The sequence below is a fragment of the Xiphophorus hellerii genome, chromosome 10 (assembly GCF_003331165.1).
Source record: "Xiphophorus hellerii strain 12219 chromosome 10, Xiphophorus_hellerii-4.1, whole genome shotgun sequence".
In the NCBI taxonomy this organism is placed as follows: domain Eukaryota; kingdom Metazoa; phylum Chordata; class Actinopteri; order Cyprinodontiformes; family Poeciliidae; genus Xiphophorus; species Xiphophorus hellerii.
Window position 1 is genome coordinate 24,461,920 of NC_045681.1, and position 17,905 is coordinate 24,479,824.

Genomic DNA, 17,905 nt, shown 5'->3' on the forward strand with positions numbered 1-17,905 from the left:
TAAAAATATAATTATAGGTGAAAATATTCACATGGAGCCTGAAATAAATGTACTGAAAACGTTGTTTTGAAAGTGAAACAAAAATCGGTTGTAAAAGAAAAGAATAATTAAAACAACAAAATTTTCACTCTGATTTGTTTTTTAATCCCAATATTTGGGATTGAAATATATTTTTATATTCAATATTCAATATTTCTATTTAGTGTCGTTTTAAGCTGCCTTCGTTTTAGCCCCACATTGTATAAAGGAATCGACTACATTCTATCTGATCGATTGTACATGAACTAGACTTCTGTCTTGAAAACAGTTTTGTTTTGACGTTTATTTTTTAAATGGACAATTCAAATGAACTGATTTTGAATTTTTAATTCTATTATATTCTATTTAAGAACTGGTGTGATATGCAGCACTCATAGACATGAATATTATGTGTAGAACTGAGGTATCACTGGACAACGTTCATTTCCATATTTGTATGTATAAGGTATTAGATTTATAAGAATTATAAATAATAAAAACTTCTGTGATAGACAGCTGACTGCAAGAATGGGCGCGCGTCGATTTAAAAAGTCACTTCTGCCTCTTCCTTCACTCCAGTGGAGGGCGCTAGAGGGACAGGAAAAAGACGACGGCAACAGAAGTGTTACCCACAATGCACTGGGCCACAGTGAGAGCGCGCTATTATTAGTTGATAGGGGAACGGAAGATACACTGTATCGTATGAAAGAAGTCTAATGCATTGGTGTAGCCATATTGCAGTGTCTTTGAACTGTTCACCCGCTTCTCCGTTTCTGTTCAACGTCCTGCTAGGTGTTGGAACACCGACATGGCTCCATATAACCTACTGACGGCCACCGCTAGCCTCATGGCTAGGTCATTCAGTGCATTCTACACAAACACGCCTGCAAGGTAGCGAACAGCATGTTTCTGTTAGACTGATGATGTTTGTGCCGAGCTATATCAATATAGTGTTTACCTTCAGTTTATAGATTCTAACGTATTTGCAAAAGTTTAAACGTCTGCTGCAGCTTTTAGTTTTTATCATTTTTGATGCACCGTCTTCTTGACAGAATATGTCATGATACATATTTATAATCTCGTAATAGTGTTAAACTGCTGCATCTGAACGGGTTTATTGTTAAGGTTTAGAAAAGGAGGAAGCGGCTTTCAGGGTCAGAAGTTCAGATCCGTTCATCATGGGCATCCTGCTCTTTTCCAACAGTGGCATGATTAGGCAGCTAACAAACTCTGTTTATCAAAAATATCCACAGAGTTGTCCATTTTCCTTGGATTTTTTTCTAACCTACTCAGGTTCGAAACTCTGCGTACTGGCTCCAACACGCGGTTGTAAACAGTGAATTAAAAAAAACAACTAATTTTCTTACATAAAATCAGATCAAACTTTCCCTGTTTTAGGTCAAAAATAATTTTGATGTGCTAAATGCCAGAATACTGAAATAATTTTAAAAAAAGTTATATATATATATATATATATATATATATATATATATATATATATATATATATATAAAACATTTTTCTAAGTCTACTGCACTTCTAAACCATTTGGAAAGCCCAAGCTTCTGATAGGTTATTTTATTTCACAACACTTTGTGGATGTATTGTTTTGCAGCCTCAGCATATTGTGCTGAGGCTGCAAAACAATATGCCGCAGATATATGATTATTGCAATATTAGTGTATGCAATATTTATAGTGCAAATGACTGTTTGGATATCAATAATTGCAGACTAATATATTCCAAGTATTATGAACCTTCATATTTCATGCTAATCTAATATTGAACCTGTGAAGAAAATAGGCAAATGTCTCAACTGATGTCATTAATAATATTTAACAGTGTTGTCACTAGATTTTCTAATATTGTGCAGCCCTAGTTCTTACTGAAGTACAGAGGTGGCAGTATCATGCTGTGAGGAGGGGTTTGTCAGAACCACATGCTGCAGACATCTCTGTTCCAGAGTAGTGAACCTACTGTGGTTTTCAGTGGTGATGTTGGAATTGTCTGTTTGGGAAAAAGCTCCCAAGGTCCTTCTCAACCTGTGTAAATGTGCAGCTCTCCTTCACAGGTCTGGTGTCAAACAAATCTTTTATTAATTTGGCCAAAGAAGTTCAAAGGTCTTTTCATAGCAGTCTGGAAGCCATTGAAGGCCAGATTTATTCTCATCCATGCTTATGGTTATTTGAGGGAAGTTTCTGACAGAACCTTCTGGTTGCTTCTTGAAATGTTATTGTTTGTGACAGAATGAGGGGGCAGCAGCCTGATGTGTAAAATGTGAATGAATGTCTGTTGCTGTTTTCAGATGCGCCAGTATCGTCTGCGGTGCAAATATCAACCCAGTGAAATATCTGACCTGGCAGGCCAGCGGCCCACCAAAGAGACCTTTAAACGGATACATGAGATACGTTCTTCAGCAGAAACCAGTTGTGATCAGTCAAAACCCAGGTAACCAGCAGCTCTGACCTGTTAAGAGGAAAATATCCACATGACATGCTGTAGGGGTACGGTAATCGATCGGCCCTGATTTTCTTAGTTTTGGGCGATCGGTTGATACTAGCGAGTAAAAACCGATCCAGATCTTAGCTTCCTCCACAAAGGTCTGAAAATCAGCCACTACCTATATTATCCTGCAGGGCATTTCAAGGTGTGGAGCGTGTCACCCAATGGGGGGCGCCAGAGCTCTTCAGCTTGGTCTTTGTGACATGAAGAAAAAAAATAAAGAAAAAGTATTGGCAAACATTTTACCAACTTGACATGATAGATTTTGTTTACATCCAGAAATTTGGCACCTGTGCACAGTGCTGGAGTGTGTTTCAGTTCAGTTAAAAAACAAAATAAAAGGCGACACACACACACACACCAACTCTGACAAATCATCAGCAGAGCAGGAGTTTAAATGAGCTGATCAACCACTGCTGTGTTCAAACAGTCACTCATTAATAATCACAAAATAAACATCAAGCCTGAAAACGCAATACTGTAACGGACTGAGTGTCCTGTTCTCTGTGTGGGACATGTTTACATACAACAGAGGCATTTGTATCAGTCAGTTGCTATGGCAACAAGTCTGTGTGCAACACAGCCGACATAGAGAGTGAGGAGAAAAGAAGAAAGCCAGTGGTTTTCAGTTGTTCAACAGTGTTTACAGAATTAGCAGGTGAGGCTTTTATAGATCAATTATCGGCTTGAAAACAGTCCATTCCTAATTTCCAGTGTTTTTTTTTTTTTTCTTTACTCTTCACGGTCTCTGTGGGCTTTGACTGGACACTTCCAGACCCAGCTGAGTTACGTTACAAATGCTGGTAGTAATGGTGACTCTGACAACTTGCCCTCTACTGGAAGAAGGAGAGTATCTGCTGAATAACAAGAAACCTTAACATTTCATCAGAACAAATCAGAAATCCACTTAGATAGTCAGATCCATAATATTCTGTTAAAAAGAGCGCGTACAGTAGAGTATGTTTACTGTATGCTAGTAACTCGGCTGGACAGCAGTAGCCTCTTCTGCTAATCTCCTCTCAAGCCGGGTTTAATAAGTCTTTGCTGGGACGATTAGATGTTAATCCAGTTTCATCACAGCTCTGAACTCGTAATGGCAGAAACTGCAGATCTGAACCGATGTGTCTGTGTGATTTTTGAGTGTCCAGCTGTTAGAGGACATCAGCTTTTATTCAAATAAAAACTGTTCCAGCTGTAAGATTACTAAGTTTTTATTCTGATGGGATTAATCTGAAGATGTTTGTTTAGATTAAAACTAAACTGACTTTGAATATGAAGGTTTCTCACCAACGCCGTGGACCACCTTAAAGACATCTAAAAGATTAGTCAGGTCACAATGAAGAACAGTCACACTCAGTTCCTGATTCACAAACTCAACATTTACGTAATTATTAAAAACCATGATATTTAGAGAAAATAAAAAAAGAAGGTGATTATTAAACTCAATTTTTAACCTGTAATGGATTAAAGTCTGTGTATGGTGTTAGGTAAATTGTCTGAGTCTGTATGAGTTGCAGACTTAGTCCAAGTCAGAGATGATTCTCATGTGGGGAATTTTGGATTTTCAATTTTGTAAAGTTGAATCTGTCTGTCTGTCTGTCCAAGCGGTCAGGTGTGTGTGAAAATGACAGACGACCTTCTGATTTTCCCATCATAGTTTAGAAAAACATTCCAAGATGAAAAATATTCAGTTGACACGACCCCTGATCAGATGTGCAATTAATGTTTAAAATCTTTTGCACATATTATGGTTTTACATAGTCTCTGCTGGGAGCTGATCATATTGAAAGCTTAAATATCCCGTGGTGGATATTTACATGGATGTGATATTTAATGACTGAGATGCCAAAGCTGACATGGAATGATGAGGAAACAAAAGAGGTAGACAATGTTCACAATCATCATTTATATAGCTTTTGCAAAATTCAGCATTAATATGGCAAACACAAGCCTAAGGCCCATCTGGTCTTTCTCATCTAATTCTTGACCCTGGATCAATGTGCAGGCACTGAGAGGAAGAAAAGAGCATGAGGCAGATCATGTGATTCTAATCAGTCTGTCTTTCATTGGTTTCCCTTCAGAAATCAAGCTGGTGGATGCAGTCAGGAAGATCGCCCAGCAGTGGAGGATGATGAGCCCAGAGCAGAAACAGGTATTACTAACTCCATTAGGATTTGTTGGAGACTTCCTGAAATAAAAACCAGACTCTTCCGTCTGACTGTGTGTTTAGTGTCAGACTTGTTCTCATGTGTAGCTCCAGGCTTCTACCTGCTGCTGCTTCCATGTGGTAATCATCATGTCAGCCTCCTGAAGCCCCAGCTGTGGACTAAATCTGTTGTCTCTCCTCCAGCCGTTCCAGCAGGCCTCGGTCCAGGCCATGAAGCAGTTCAAGGTGGACCTCCAGAAGTACCAGGCCCAGCTGAGCCCGGCTCAGCTCCAGCAGCAGGCTCTGGAGAAGAGGCAGAGGATGGCTAAACGAAAGGCCATCAGAAAGAAGAGGGTGAGAAGATGATCATCCGTTTGGTATGCAGGGTTCTTCCTACGCAGTCTGGAAGAAAAGTCTGGAATTACATCTCAGGATAAGTGTGGAAAAACAAAACAGCTATTTTCAGACTTTAATTCCACCTCCAATGTCTCAGTGATGGTTCCTTCCTTTCATCCCTCCTTCTTTGTGTCCTGTCTTCCATACTTCTCCCTCACTCCATTCTTTTCTTGTGTACTTCCATCTTCCTGTCCTTTATTCCATCCTTTGTTCCTTTCTCCCTTATCCTTTCACCTGCTTTCACTCCTCCCTTTCTTTTATAGTGTCCTATCTTTTTTCTCTTTACTTCCTTGTGTCCTACCATCCTGCCTTCCTTTCCTTCCTATAATCTTCCTTCATGTCTTCCCTTCTTTCTTTTCAATATAAAGAGTCATATCTTTTTCGATATGAGAAGTTCTTTCCTACTACATTTTTGTTCTACCTCCCTTCCTTCCTTTGAGTCATTTTTTCCCTTCTTTAAATCCCCTTTTCCTTCCTTATGTTCATTTTTCCTTCGCCAGTTCTTTTTTCTTTCTTTAGATTTTTGTTTCCTGCCTTGGTTCCCTTTTTCATTCCTTAGCTTTCTTTCCTTCACACTCTCCTCATTTCCTTGCTCTACCTGCTCATGCTGCATTCAAGTACAGCTGGGACACTGTTTTTTTTTTTGCACCAAACAGACTTGAACATGTTTTTCTTAAATATGGCCTCAGTCTCATTTAAAGATTTCTAAGCCCTGACTTTATGTTTTCCATTGAAATAAATTCAACCAAATCTCCAGTCAGCTTAAACTTTCAACATTTTTTAATTTTTAGAAAATAATAAAATTCACTTCAGGAAATGAAAGATACTGCTGACGGTGTTTATTTTTAAATCTGTTTTTTGTTGATTGAGCCATAACAAAAACATATTGTCACCTTCCCAAAAAAAGTCACTTTTTTTTCAAACTCTGTTCGACATAATATTATATGTTTATGACTGCTTTAATATATATAAAAAATCCTCTAATCACTCACACACAGTTAATATTAAAATGCAGCTCTGTGTAACTGTGGTGTAATTGAGTTTTGGCTCAAAGTCAGTTTATTATTACTGCATAAAGCTGTGTGTGTGTGTGTGTGTGTGTGTGTCGGTGTGTGTCGGTGTGTGTGTGTGTGTTTCAGGAGTTGAACGTCCTTGGGAAACCCAAACGGTGTCGAACTCCTTTCAACATCTACATGTCGGAGCATTTCCAGGAGGCCAGAGGAACCACCACCCAGGTGGGACGACCACACTGTGGTCCCCATTCTCTTCCACTATGTTACGTCACCAACAGCTGACCGGGGAATTTAGTAGTGAGGAACTTTAATCACAAACTTAATGCTCAGGTTCATCCTATCATGGTACCGTTGGAGTTCACTGAGCTCCTGAGAACAACCCAATGTGTATAGAAGCAGTCTGCATGACTAACAGCTGAGTTATGTGTACCAATGTGTGACACGGTGTACCAAGACAATGAAATCCCACCTTAACTTCTTTACAGTGAAGAATGTAAACTGTGAACACTTGTGAAATTTACTAAAACATATATTGTTGCGACTGTTTCAGGCCAAATTGAAGTCGCTGTTGGATGATTGGAGGAATCTGTTCAGCCATCAGAAACAGGTTTGGGTCCTCCATAATTGACTTTTTTTTTTGTTTGCTCACTTGTCGAGTGTATCTAGACGTTCTGCTGATCCTTTTACGTCTCAGGTCTACATCCAGCTGGCTGAGGACGACAAGATCCGCTACAAGAACGAGATCAAGTCATGGGAGGACCACATGGTGGATATCGGACGTGAAGACCTGGTCCGGGAACAGACCCAGAGCAAAAAGAAAAAAACTGCTGCTGTGAGGAAAGCAACAAAGAAGACAGCATCTAAATCGGTGAAGAAGGCCTCTTCCACACAGAAGAAGTCAAAAACATCCAGCAAGGCGAAACCGAGTGCTTCAGCTAAAACTGTCCAAAAAGGCTCTGCAAAAAAAGCCTAAGATGTGATTAGAAGGGAGTCCAAACGACTGAAACTAGCTCACCTTTTTGTTTTGCTTCGTTTCTTCTTTTTTTTTTTGACCGCATCACGTTAGAACTGACTCATATTCTTCTTTTATATATTCTAACAAATAAACCTCTACTTTCGTAGGTCTATTTTTACATAATGTGAGTTCATTATTTCTGTCGCAGCTCAGTCTGAATCATGTCGATTTGTATGTACAGTGTTTTCTTCTTCAAACGAACATCTGTGTTGATAGTAAGACTGGAAGGTTTTTTTTAGAGACATTTAGAGACGGTTGTCTCTTCAGTCTGCATTGATTGTCTCCGTCCAAAAACAAGTCCTCTGAATTATAGTATTACTGGAAAGACTGAGCCTTGATGAGATATCCTGTATTTGTTACAAAAAGAATATGAAAACCATCAGTGTCTGTTGTTTTTCTAAAAAAAAGTTTTCAGTTAGAGATGGTGGATCCTGACTGCTGTCTACATTTGTTGCTGCACCTGAAGGCAGTAATATGGATGTTACGTAAAGACTGTATGAATATTTTTATGATAGTATTTGTTCTCTTTAGCAATGAATTTAATTCAATACTTAGTCACAATAACTCAAGGTACTTTATAGTGATGGTATCTTGGTGTGGGGAATATTCCCCTGGAACATTTGGACCTAGCCTGGTCGTTGCCTTGCTGTGCAATTCTGCTCATTTCAATTCTTGCTTCACTGCACAGGCTGAGTTTTCTCCCATTTACTTGGATTCCTTCAGGACAGCCAGCGAACAAAAGGGGAAGTTGTGAAGGATGACGTCAATTTTCTGCGCTGTTTTAAAATTGTAGTCTGCTTGTAGTTTTAGCGACGGCAGCAGAGGAAGTGAAGGAAGCCGTTCAGTCCATGTTGGTCACACTTCCAGAATATTAACATTAACAGTCGCCTCATTTGGATCAGTTCTCTCTTCATAGTGGAGGATGGTTGTTTACAGCACAGGGAAATTTCAGTTAGCTTTTTAGTGTTGAACTGGTTCATTACATACATCATGGACAAACATTAGCAACTGGGTAAAATTAAAACCTCAACACAGTCCACTCGTCCAGCAAGTAATCATTTCTCAATAGGCGAGGGTCCAAACCCTCTGGATGAAGCAAATAGGCAGAACAAGGGGCTGTTGGTTTTTTTTACCAGGCAACTTTGGGCCAATTGACACCAAAACCTCTGGGGAATGTTTCTGACATTTTGTTGAATAAATACTGTAAAGAACTAGGACTGTTTTGGAGGCAAAGAGGGTGTCCAACCCAAAGCTAGAAGGTGCATCTCATATGTGTCAAACTCAAGATCGAGGAGACAAATCTGGCCCGCCATAACAGAACTTTAAAGTATATTTTTTTATTGTTGAAACTCGTGACAGTATGGTATGAGACAGATAATCTGTCAACAATCAAGCTCCTCTGCCTTCTTCCAGCGCTAACAAGAAACGACAAATTAGAACAAAGAGGCGGGTCTTAGCGCTGTCAATCATGCTTGTGCTGCTACTGCTACGGTACAGCTTCTTCCTGGTAGGAGAGCCTGCTGTGAATGCTAAGGCTAGTTAGCATGGCCACCAATGACGGCAGATGCATGGATTTCCTGTGGCGGTAAATTGTTTCTTCACCATTAGCACATTGAACAGGGAGTACACAAAGTTGGTTGACAGCGCTAAAACCCGCCTCCTGGCTCAGCACAGAGAAGGCAGAGGAGATGGAGCTATTCACAGATTATATAATACTGTCATGACATGGTCAACAAATATGCCAAAAATATATAGTTTTTGTAAAAGTTACACAGTGCAGCTCTAAAGATAATAGTTGTGTGCTTAAAAATTTTATCATTTTGGCCTGTTTTTCTTTATGCCATATTGCATCAATATGAAAATATGATTCAATGTTATTTAATTTTAAGAAGTGCTCATAGAATGCATCTGTTTGTTAAAATTTTACCAGTTAGAATGTGTTCATTCTGCCACTTTGCAGATATTTGAAAGCTTGATTTGGCTCAAAATATAAATGAGTGACAACCCCGGTGTAATTGGTGGATCTAATTGTAGAGGGAATATTCAGAACTCACCTGAAGCTCAAAATGAATCTCGTTTATTAGTCTCAAAAACATCATCAAAGATTTTTTAGATTTACTAGGTTTAAAGATTTCTCACAGTGAAAGTAGAAAAATAAGTCATCTTTATGAAAACAGAATGCTTTTTCAGTAACAAATGTTGAACTGTCATATTAGTCCAATAGTCCAGTAATTCACAGTCTGCAGACGTGAGCCTCATGGCTGCTGTGCAGCCGCCTGCCTCAACAAGGACTGGAAGTCGGGAGACAAAACCAGCTTGTGACGGACGTTTCCCAACACCGTCATGTTCCCAGTTCTCCCACCGGACAGACGGACCGACACCAGTTGCTGAAAGATTAAAACAAAGCAGCATTCCTGTCAGAGGTAATGGGGATGGAAGCTGGAGCACAGGAAGCTTCAGCAAGAAGAAGCCAGGTCTAGAAAACACTCCAAATATTACTGAAATAATCCGAATATATCATATTAAAATGTCATGGCAAACAGAAGGAAAGGTGTGGGAACATTTTAGATTTGTAAACATTTTGCAGAGCAAGGATCAACAACATCTCACAAGAAATACATTTCAATTTAGCCAACTAAACCTAGACTCAAAATGACTAGAAATGATTTAATTGCAAAAAAAGACCAAAGACCGACACTGAAACTAAATTCAAATGTGCTTTAATAACTAACATTGTTGCCATGACAGTCAATCCGACATAATGGAATAATTTTGGCATCCATTGGGAACAGGAACACTGACCTGCAGGAAGGAAAAGGCAGCTCCTTCTGACACGTCCAGGATGACGTCACCCAGCTTTAGCTCCACCTTTCCTGACTTCCTGATTTGTAGTTTGCCCAAAAATCCCTCAGGGAATTCTGAGAGGACAAGGGAGCCGTCCATGTTGCCGGATATCTGGAGAAAGACGGGGATATGAGTGGACCAAGTGTCATGGCTACCACCTTTCAGGTTTCTGCATATTTTATTCCCATTTTTGAATTACAGGATTTTACAAACTGTTGTTTAAAGTCAATTTAAAATAAAAACATTTATTTGGAATTTATGGCAGAGGCAGAGTGAAACTAAAATGCGGGAAAGAAATAAGAAGAGAACTCCTTCAGTGTAGTCATGGTAACCTGGTGTCCTCTCAGTAGTCTGCTTCCTTGTCTCTCATGTTGTGAGGACAGCCTGATCTAGGTAGAGCCCCTCCTTTATGATTCTTTTTTTAAAAATGTTATTTAACTGTGGTTATTTTGTAGAAATCATTTTCACTTTGGCATTACAGTTTGTTGGGGGTTTTTATTTTATTTTACTGCCATAAAATCCTAATTACGGCTGCACAGTGGCGCAGTTGGTAACACTGTTGCCTTGCAGCAAGAAGGTCCTGGGTTCGATTCCTGGCCGGGGTCTTTCTGCATGGAGTTTGCATGTTCTCCCTGTGCATGCGTGGGTTCTCTCCGGGTACTCCGGCTTCCTCCCACAGTCCAAAAACATGACTGTCAGGTCAATTGGTTTCTCTAAATTCTCCCTAGGTGTGAGTGTGTGTGTGTGAATGGTTGTTTGTCCTGTATGTCTCTGTGTTGCCCTGCGACAGACTGGCGACCTGTCCAGGGTGAACCCCGCCTCCCGCCTGGAACGTAGCTGGAGATAGGCACCAGCAACCCTCCCGACCCCATTAGGGACAAGGGTGAACAGAAAATGGATGGATGGATGGATGGATGGAAAATCCTAATTATGGTGATCTAGGCTGATTTTTCAAACCAAGGTTATGGCGATGAATACTTTTTATCATCACTGCTTATGCTAACTTGAATAGAAATGATTTTAAATGTAAATCTCTCAGCGGTGGATATGATGTGTTTCCTAATCATGTCCAACCCACTGATGATCAGTGATGAGCTCAACTTCAAACCTCATGACACAAGGCTGTGATTACTTACAGTATATACATGTGGTTAATTTTGTTTTGTAGAAATTTAAACAAATTTCTACAAAACATTTTTACTTTGCTATTATGTGAGTGCAGACCTTTCAGGAGGGAATCAGTTAAAACCATTGTGGAATAAAGTTGTAATAATAAAATAAAAATCTGAAACCGTGTGAAAACTGTCAGATTTGTGACAAGTTTATGCTTTCAGCTCATCAAGTCTGATGCGTAAGCCTTATTGGAAAGCATCGTGGCATAAAGTGCAGTTTCCACTCACTTGCTGTGCTGACTTTACGTCTGTCTTTGAAGGTTTCCCTGACGCCCCTCCATGATGAAGGTCTGCTTTCGGTGCAGAGTGTCTGCCAGGAAGACAGTCTGGAAACTGCATGAAGAACAGCTCTTCTCCTCCTGAAACACTGAGTTCCTGCAGCATCTTCACCAGAGACAACTGCTCAGATTTCTGCCAGTCAGTCAAGAGGGCTGCTTTTCCATCCGCACCACAGTGTGGCGCTGTTAAGACCGGGAGGTCGTCTTGACCTGCTGACAAAATGTAATGCACCAGTGTGAGCAGCAGGTAAGGAGAGGAAGCTTTAGAGTCACATTTTATGACACACCCTGCTCTTCTTCTCACAACACAAAACTTTAAATTCTGAACAACTGAGCTCCTTTATAGCTGTAACATTTATAAACAATATGTTGTTGTTTTTTTTTACATATTTGTTAAAGCTTTCACCAATATAAGACAGATAATCTGTGGAAACATTGAGCTCCTCTCCCTTCCTGTGGTCCTACTGCCATCTGCAGAAATGCAGCGCTCTTTGAGAAACAGCCAATCAGAACCAGGGGGAGAGATCAATTATGCCTGCGTTGCTCACACCCTCCCCCTTGGTCTCTGCTAAGCTACGGCTAAATTCCCACAGCGGATCTTGATGTTAATGCTCAGGCTAGTTAGCATGGGCACTGATGACGGCGGACAAGCAGTTTTCCTTGAATGGTAAGTTGTTCCTTTCCCATTAGTACACTGAGCAGTGTGTACACAAGTATGACTGACAGCGCTAAGACCTGAGTCTGATTAACCTGGAGAAAACAAAACTGAGTTGCAAAGTTTTTGCTGCTATTTATTTATAGAGAACCGCCTGAAAGCTGAAAGTCCATGAAGACAGGAAGTAAAAGGAAGCAGAGTGGACGAGTGGAAGCAGTGAAACCCAGACTGATCTCTTACATGTCGCGGTGGACGACCTGGGGCGCCTGGAGAAGCTGCTGGACTGATACAGAGGCAGGGCGATGGGGTTCAGGTGGGCGTCATTCCTCAACTCTGGATCAACTATGAACTGCAGGAGTAGCAAACACACGGAGTTAGAACCAGAGGATCTCTTTGCTTTTACTCTAAAGAGTCCTGAGATAACCTTTACTGTGTCTAATGCAGCACCATTAATCAAACGTGTTCAGCAGCAAGTAATAACAAAAACAATGGATGTTACAACTGGGCCACTTTAGCTTGGTTTGAAAGTTGATGAAGAAATAACATTTTTTATTCAAAGTCATTTCTTGATTTATTCCATAGTAAACCATCCATCCATTTTCTTACACACTTGTCCCTATAGGGGTCAGGAGGGGTGCTGGTGCCTATCTCCAGCTAACAGGTCGCCAGTCTGTCGCAGGGAAACACAGAGACAGACAACCATGCACACACCTAGGGAGAATTTAGAGACAAATTAACCTAACAGTCATGTTTTTGGACTGTGGGAGGAACCCGGAGTACCTGGAGAGAACCCACCATGCACAGGGAGAACAGGCTACCTCCATGCAGAAAGACCCTGGGCTGGGAATCGAACCCAGGACCTTCTTGTTGCCTTGCAGCAGTGCTACCAACTGCGCCACTGTGCAGCCTGGTTTACAGGCTGCACAAATGGTTTTATTGTGATTTCACTGCTGATTCCGTTTGCTTCATAGCCAAATCGCCTCTATTTAAGAGATTTATTAATTCTGCAAGAGAGACAATAAACAGATCTCTGTGAACTTAAACAAAAAATACAACTGATCGTTTCGTTAGGATCATGTTGGTATGGATCACTTCTCTTCCTTACTACATAAAATCATCATTTATAACCAGCTTTTTGGGTGATATTAAAATTAGTTTAGTGATCACGTGGCACCAAAAGGGAAAAAAACCCAGAAATCTTTCAGGTGCTTTTCACTGCCCCTTCCAAAGCCAGAGTTACAGGTGTTGTTTTAGGTCACATGTAGCGCAAGTGCATGAAAAATGAAAAATGATTTGAGAGAACGTGTGAATAAATCCTAATGGGCGTACAAAGCTGCATCAGGAATCACTCACGTCGTCTCGCTGCAGTTTACTGAGAAGGTGATCTTCATCCTCCGTCGAATTCTTCCCTTCTTTTTTCACGGGTCTGCAAACAGGAGATGTGGAGGAGCTCTGCAGGCCTCTGGCACCATGACGGCCTGGAGGGAGAAGGACGACATCAAGCCCAAGTGTGCTCATGTGACACTGAGAACGACAGGAGAGGCTGAGAGAAGACAGAGGAGGCCCACCTGTTCTGTAATTTGTGACACCAGGACATTGTTCAAAGATGGAGTGGGACTGGATGACCTGAGGTCTCGCTTTCCTCCCACCTCTGCTCTCTTTTCTCTTAGCATCCCTCTCTCTTTTTTCCTTTTTAGGAGCCACGGGGTTTTCTGCTTGCAGCCTGGGGAAGGTAGCTGGATCAAAGAGGGGCTCTTGCAAAAACATGCCGTGTTTATTTCAGTTTAACAGTCACTCACTCATCTTTCGGTTTTCTCACAGCGTGGACGTTAGGCTCCCATGTCTTCTGCAGAGCAGAGAAACAGAATAAATAGGATATAGCGTAAATATTTGTGTTTATTTAAAAAAAAAAAAATGCTGCATATTAGTTTAACTTAGACAAATACAGATGAACTTGGCTAAGATTAACTTATTTGTACAGTGAAAAAAAACAAGAAAGAAAGATATGTAAGTGGAGGGTTTCCCCAACAGCTGCATTCAGGGGAGGCCATATTAATAGTTTATCAAATATTGTGAAAATTTGTTTTTCATAATAAAACTTTTTGATTGATCATTTTCAGGATAAATTTCAGTTATTGATGGTAAATCATATAACAAAACTGACAGTACAATTGGAAATGCTACTTTTGCAAAAAATGTTTTAACCACTTAAGCATATCTGTAAATTCGGGCTGGACAGTGACGCAGTTGGTAGCACTGTTGCCTTCCAGTAAGGAGGTCGTGGGTTCGATTCCCAGCCTGGAGAGTTTCTGCATGGACTTAGCAGGGTGTTAGAAAAGGAATGGATATTAGTAAAAAAATTATTACATGCGGTTACCGTGTGGAGCTTAGTGATATAAATCACACTTCTTTCAGAAGAAGCTCATCTCAACTGAGAATGTTTTTATTAGTGGATTAAAATTAAAACTTAATCTGCAGCTCTTTAAATAATTTAACATGATTGGCTTTATTGTGTGTTAAGTTATCATAATTATACCGTTATAATTAATAATTAAATTATAATTGCTTGACTTTATTAGTGTGATTGTCGTGTTTCAGCAAACTGTCTAAAAAGCGGCCCCTACCTTTGTCTTCCTGACGGCTCCCCCCAGCGTCAGGTCCCTGGTTCTGAGCGACGGCAATCTGCCCCGCTGACTGGAGGAGCTCAGGCTCCAGACTCGGCTCTGCTCGGCGCTTCCAGTCCGCTCTGGCCCGCTTCTAAAGCCGGAGCAGCTCGGGATGCTGGCTGGGTTCCCCGAATCGCTCATTTCTAGAAGCAGTTTGTTTCTCTCCTTCAAGTCTGACTTTGATATGACTGGACCTCAGGTTTCCTTCTAGTAACAGTACTCGATCCACTCAGTGTATAAACACATAATAACACTGACAGTTTTGTAAAGGCGAATCCAAGCAAACTTCGTCCTCCATATTACCTTCTTATCTTATCCTGTTTTAATAAGTGATGCAAAAAACAACAACAACAAAAAAAAAACAATCTCTTTGCTTCCCGGAAATGAATGTATTGGCATCAGATCCAGCTTCTACATCAATATGATGTAGAATATCAATATGCTAAGCCAAAAATTTCCAGAACAGCATTAGCATCTGTATTTTAGCTTCAGCCTTTAATTTCTCCAGAAAAAGGAAGTTATTTTTGATTTAAAATGGTGGTTTTCAAGAGGCTTCGACTGCAGGAAGGAAGCATGCAAAAAAAAAAAGAAAATACTTTCTATTTGCTTTTGTCCCTGGCTTTGAAATGGCGTCGATCTTTTCTTTCCAGAGTTGATGCTTCTCACTGCTATTTTTACTGATCGTTCAAAACAGCACACAGCGGCAACAGCTTCTTCTTCGTCGTAGTTTTCTTCTTCTACTGCTACTTGTTCTGGCGGTGGCAGACATGTTGTGCATAACCGCCACCGTCTGATAAAGGATCATTTTGCAGTTTGTAGGACGATGCTCAGTGTACATTTTGGTGATTTTTTTTTTTTACATCAGAAACCAGAAATAACAAAACAAACAAACAAACAAACAAAAAAAGGTAATTATTCATTTTTGACTTAAAATACAAATTGTGAAATTCAAATATGAATCTTATCGTTTGTGTGGCTAAAAAGAGGTGATGGAAGTTTTATGTTTGTTTTCGTTTTCGTTCCATATTTAAAATATTAAAAATAGAAAATAATTTGGTTCAGAGAAACGAAAATAATAATTATATTTTCATCATTCTAAAAGCAGGAGCCTAATTCTGCGACTATCGTATATTGTGACTGTAGGGGGCGCTGTTTTCCCCCTTTAGACACCTTGGTTTTCCCCTTTAGGCAGAGGATGTAGTAAACTGATAGAAGTGGGACTGAAAATATTGTGTTATCTAAAGAATGTGAAGGATTTTAAACGCCTACAGAAATAAGGGTTATTAAATATGATTGATGTTTAAACTGTTTCCTTAAAGTCTATATAAATGCATATTTTCTATTAACAGTCATCAGAATAACTATGTCCCTACAGACTTCTCTTGTAACTAGGGAATAGGTTGTATAAAAGTATCTAAGTAAACAGCAGTAACATGTATGACGGCAGTGTTATTGCATAGTTAACATAAGTACAGACAGATATGGGACATGAACAACTTGGAATCACAGGAACTGGCCGCTGATGGTCATTTGCTCACCAGGCTCATAACATTGTATTTACCTTTAATTCTAAATGAGGCTTTAATAAACAGAAATAGGTCATTTGTTCACAAAGTTGTTTTTCCCTCACACAGTGGTAGCCTGCCTGATGAGTGTTTCTGGACACACAAAGCTACGTCATGGTATATTCCTGTCAACATGGCCACAATTCATTTAGCTTGTGTCTTTATATTTATTCATATAAATATGGAGCAAAAATGAAACAAAAATTTTCATCAACAATTAATTCTGCTGAACACAATGAGTAGTCAAAAATCCGATAAAACATTTGCTCTAGCACAGCAGGACCTGCCTTCTGCTAATGTTTCCTTATAGACATGTTTGTGCATATCCATGACCCATTTTTCTTTTCTATATTTAATTTTTAAATAATCACTCCTGTCATCTTAATATTTCCTTAATCTTCTATACGTAGATAGTATTTTTTATTTTAATTGTTTCCAAGTATGAACAATAACTTACTTAGTCCAATATGTCCTACTTTCAGTGTTGTATCTCTTCTTGTCTACTTCTTTTGGCACTAAAAACATGTAATATCTTTAATAAATCTCTTCATTTGCTATTTGAACTTTTTCACTCTTGCCACATATGGCTAATTTTAAGTCTGTTACTTCAGCTCATTCCTCACTACTTCTAACCATCATAAATATATTCTAGACTGATAGCCCTCTGGTGCATAATGATCTGCAAATTTGTTCCCGAAATTAACTTTCAGAGATATTCAAATATCTAAAGCCACCTTTCCATCTTAAATAAACGCAATGTTGCTTCGTAAATAAAGTCCGGTCTCTTGTGATATGAGCACAGAAAGCTTTGCATAGCTGACAGAACATAAACACTTGCTGAAGCTGCTGGAAAGTGCTTCAGAGAGGCCATCATTCCTGCTGTAAAATTACTATTCTTACTGAGAATGAACCTGGTTCTTTAGTAAGAGGACATGGCTGTAGATGGTGCTGTTAAGGAACAAAACTGAAAACCAGGTGAACTACCTTGATTGAATTATAGACTTTGTTTAGTTTATAAGTGTGTTATAAAATCTAACATTCACAGAATATGGTGTGGCCATGTTTCTTCTTCTTCTTTTGCTTTTCTGTTTAACAGCAGTTGCATTCAACTGCATTCAAGGAGTTACTTCCCTCCCATCAAAACTAGCAGAACTTATGTTACTCCCTCACAGTGAACTGTCAAAGAGACATGTCTACCTTTATTTTACACTTTCACTTAGTATATATTTTTTTCTTTTTTTTTAACAAGATGACATCAATCTAAAACAAATGGACTACAAGCAGTTGAGCACAGGGAGCAGGTTAGGTTGGGCATCCAAGATGAATGGTCAGAAAATAATTCATTAGACCACAACAATTACAATGCCATGTTTTATCGTAAGCTTTTCTTTAATAAACATGAATGGGAAAACATTTGTTCAGCTAAAATTTAATTCATTTCTTCCCTTGGAAGAATGGTGCAGCATGTATTCAGGCACACACAATGGTGTGGAATTCAGTTAAATTCAAAAATACTTCATATACTTTAACTTATATTACTCAGTTTTTTTTTAAAGAGTTGTTGAATATGCTGATGGCTGATCTCCTTTAGCTGTTTGTACTACCATGGACCTCTGAGATGAAGCCTCTGAATGT

General features: G+C 39.5%; 2 protein-coding genes across 4 annotated transcripts; one reads left to right on the forward strand and one right to left on the reverse strand.

Moving 5' to 3' along the window:
• Positions 1-644: 644 nt before the first annotated feature.
• On the forward strand, positions 645-7,517 carry tfam (transcription factor A, mitochondrial). The gene is made up of 7 exons (XM_032574596.1): positions 645-909; positions 2,324-2,466; positions 4,602-4,672; positions 4,871-5,020; positions 6,202-6,297; positions 6,626-6,682; positions 6,770-7,517. The coding sequence occupies exons 1-7, from the start codon at positions 827-829 to the stop codon at positions 7,046-7,048; spliced, it is 879 nt and encodes a 292-aa protein (XP_032430487.1). The 5' UTR covers positions 645-826; the 3' UTR covers positions 7,049-7,517.
• Positions 7,518-9,149: 1,632 nt separating this feature from the next.
• On the reverse strand, positions 9,150-15,491 carry LOC116727263 (DNA-directed RNA polymerase III subunit RPC4-like). 3 transcript variants are annotated; one of them, XM_032574595.1, is made up of 8 exons: positions 14,664-15,491; positions 13,839-13,882; positions 13,608-13,762; positions 13,393-13,517; positions 12,280-12,388; positions 11,335-11,597; positions 9,893-10,045; positions 9,150-9,477 (listed from the first exon to the last, which is right to left on the reverse strand). In XM_032574595.1, exons 1-8 carry the CDS (start codon positions 14,844-14,846, stop codon positions 9,346-9,348), a joined length of 1,164 nt encoding a protein of 387 aa, XP_032430486.1. In that variant the 5' UTR covers positions 14,847-15,491; the 3' UTR covers positions 9,150-9,345. The 3 variants fall into 3 exon arrangements, with proteins under 3 accessions (XP_032430486.1, XP_032430483.1, XP_032430485.1); XM_032574592.1 differs by having other exon boundaries at positions 13,839-13,885; positions 14,664-15,486; XM_032574594.1 differs by having other exon boundaries at positions 11,335-11,594; positions 13,839-13,885; positions 14,664-15,485.
• Between the last annotated feature and the right edge of the window lie 2,414 nt (positions 15,492-17,905).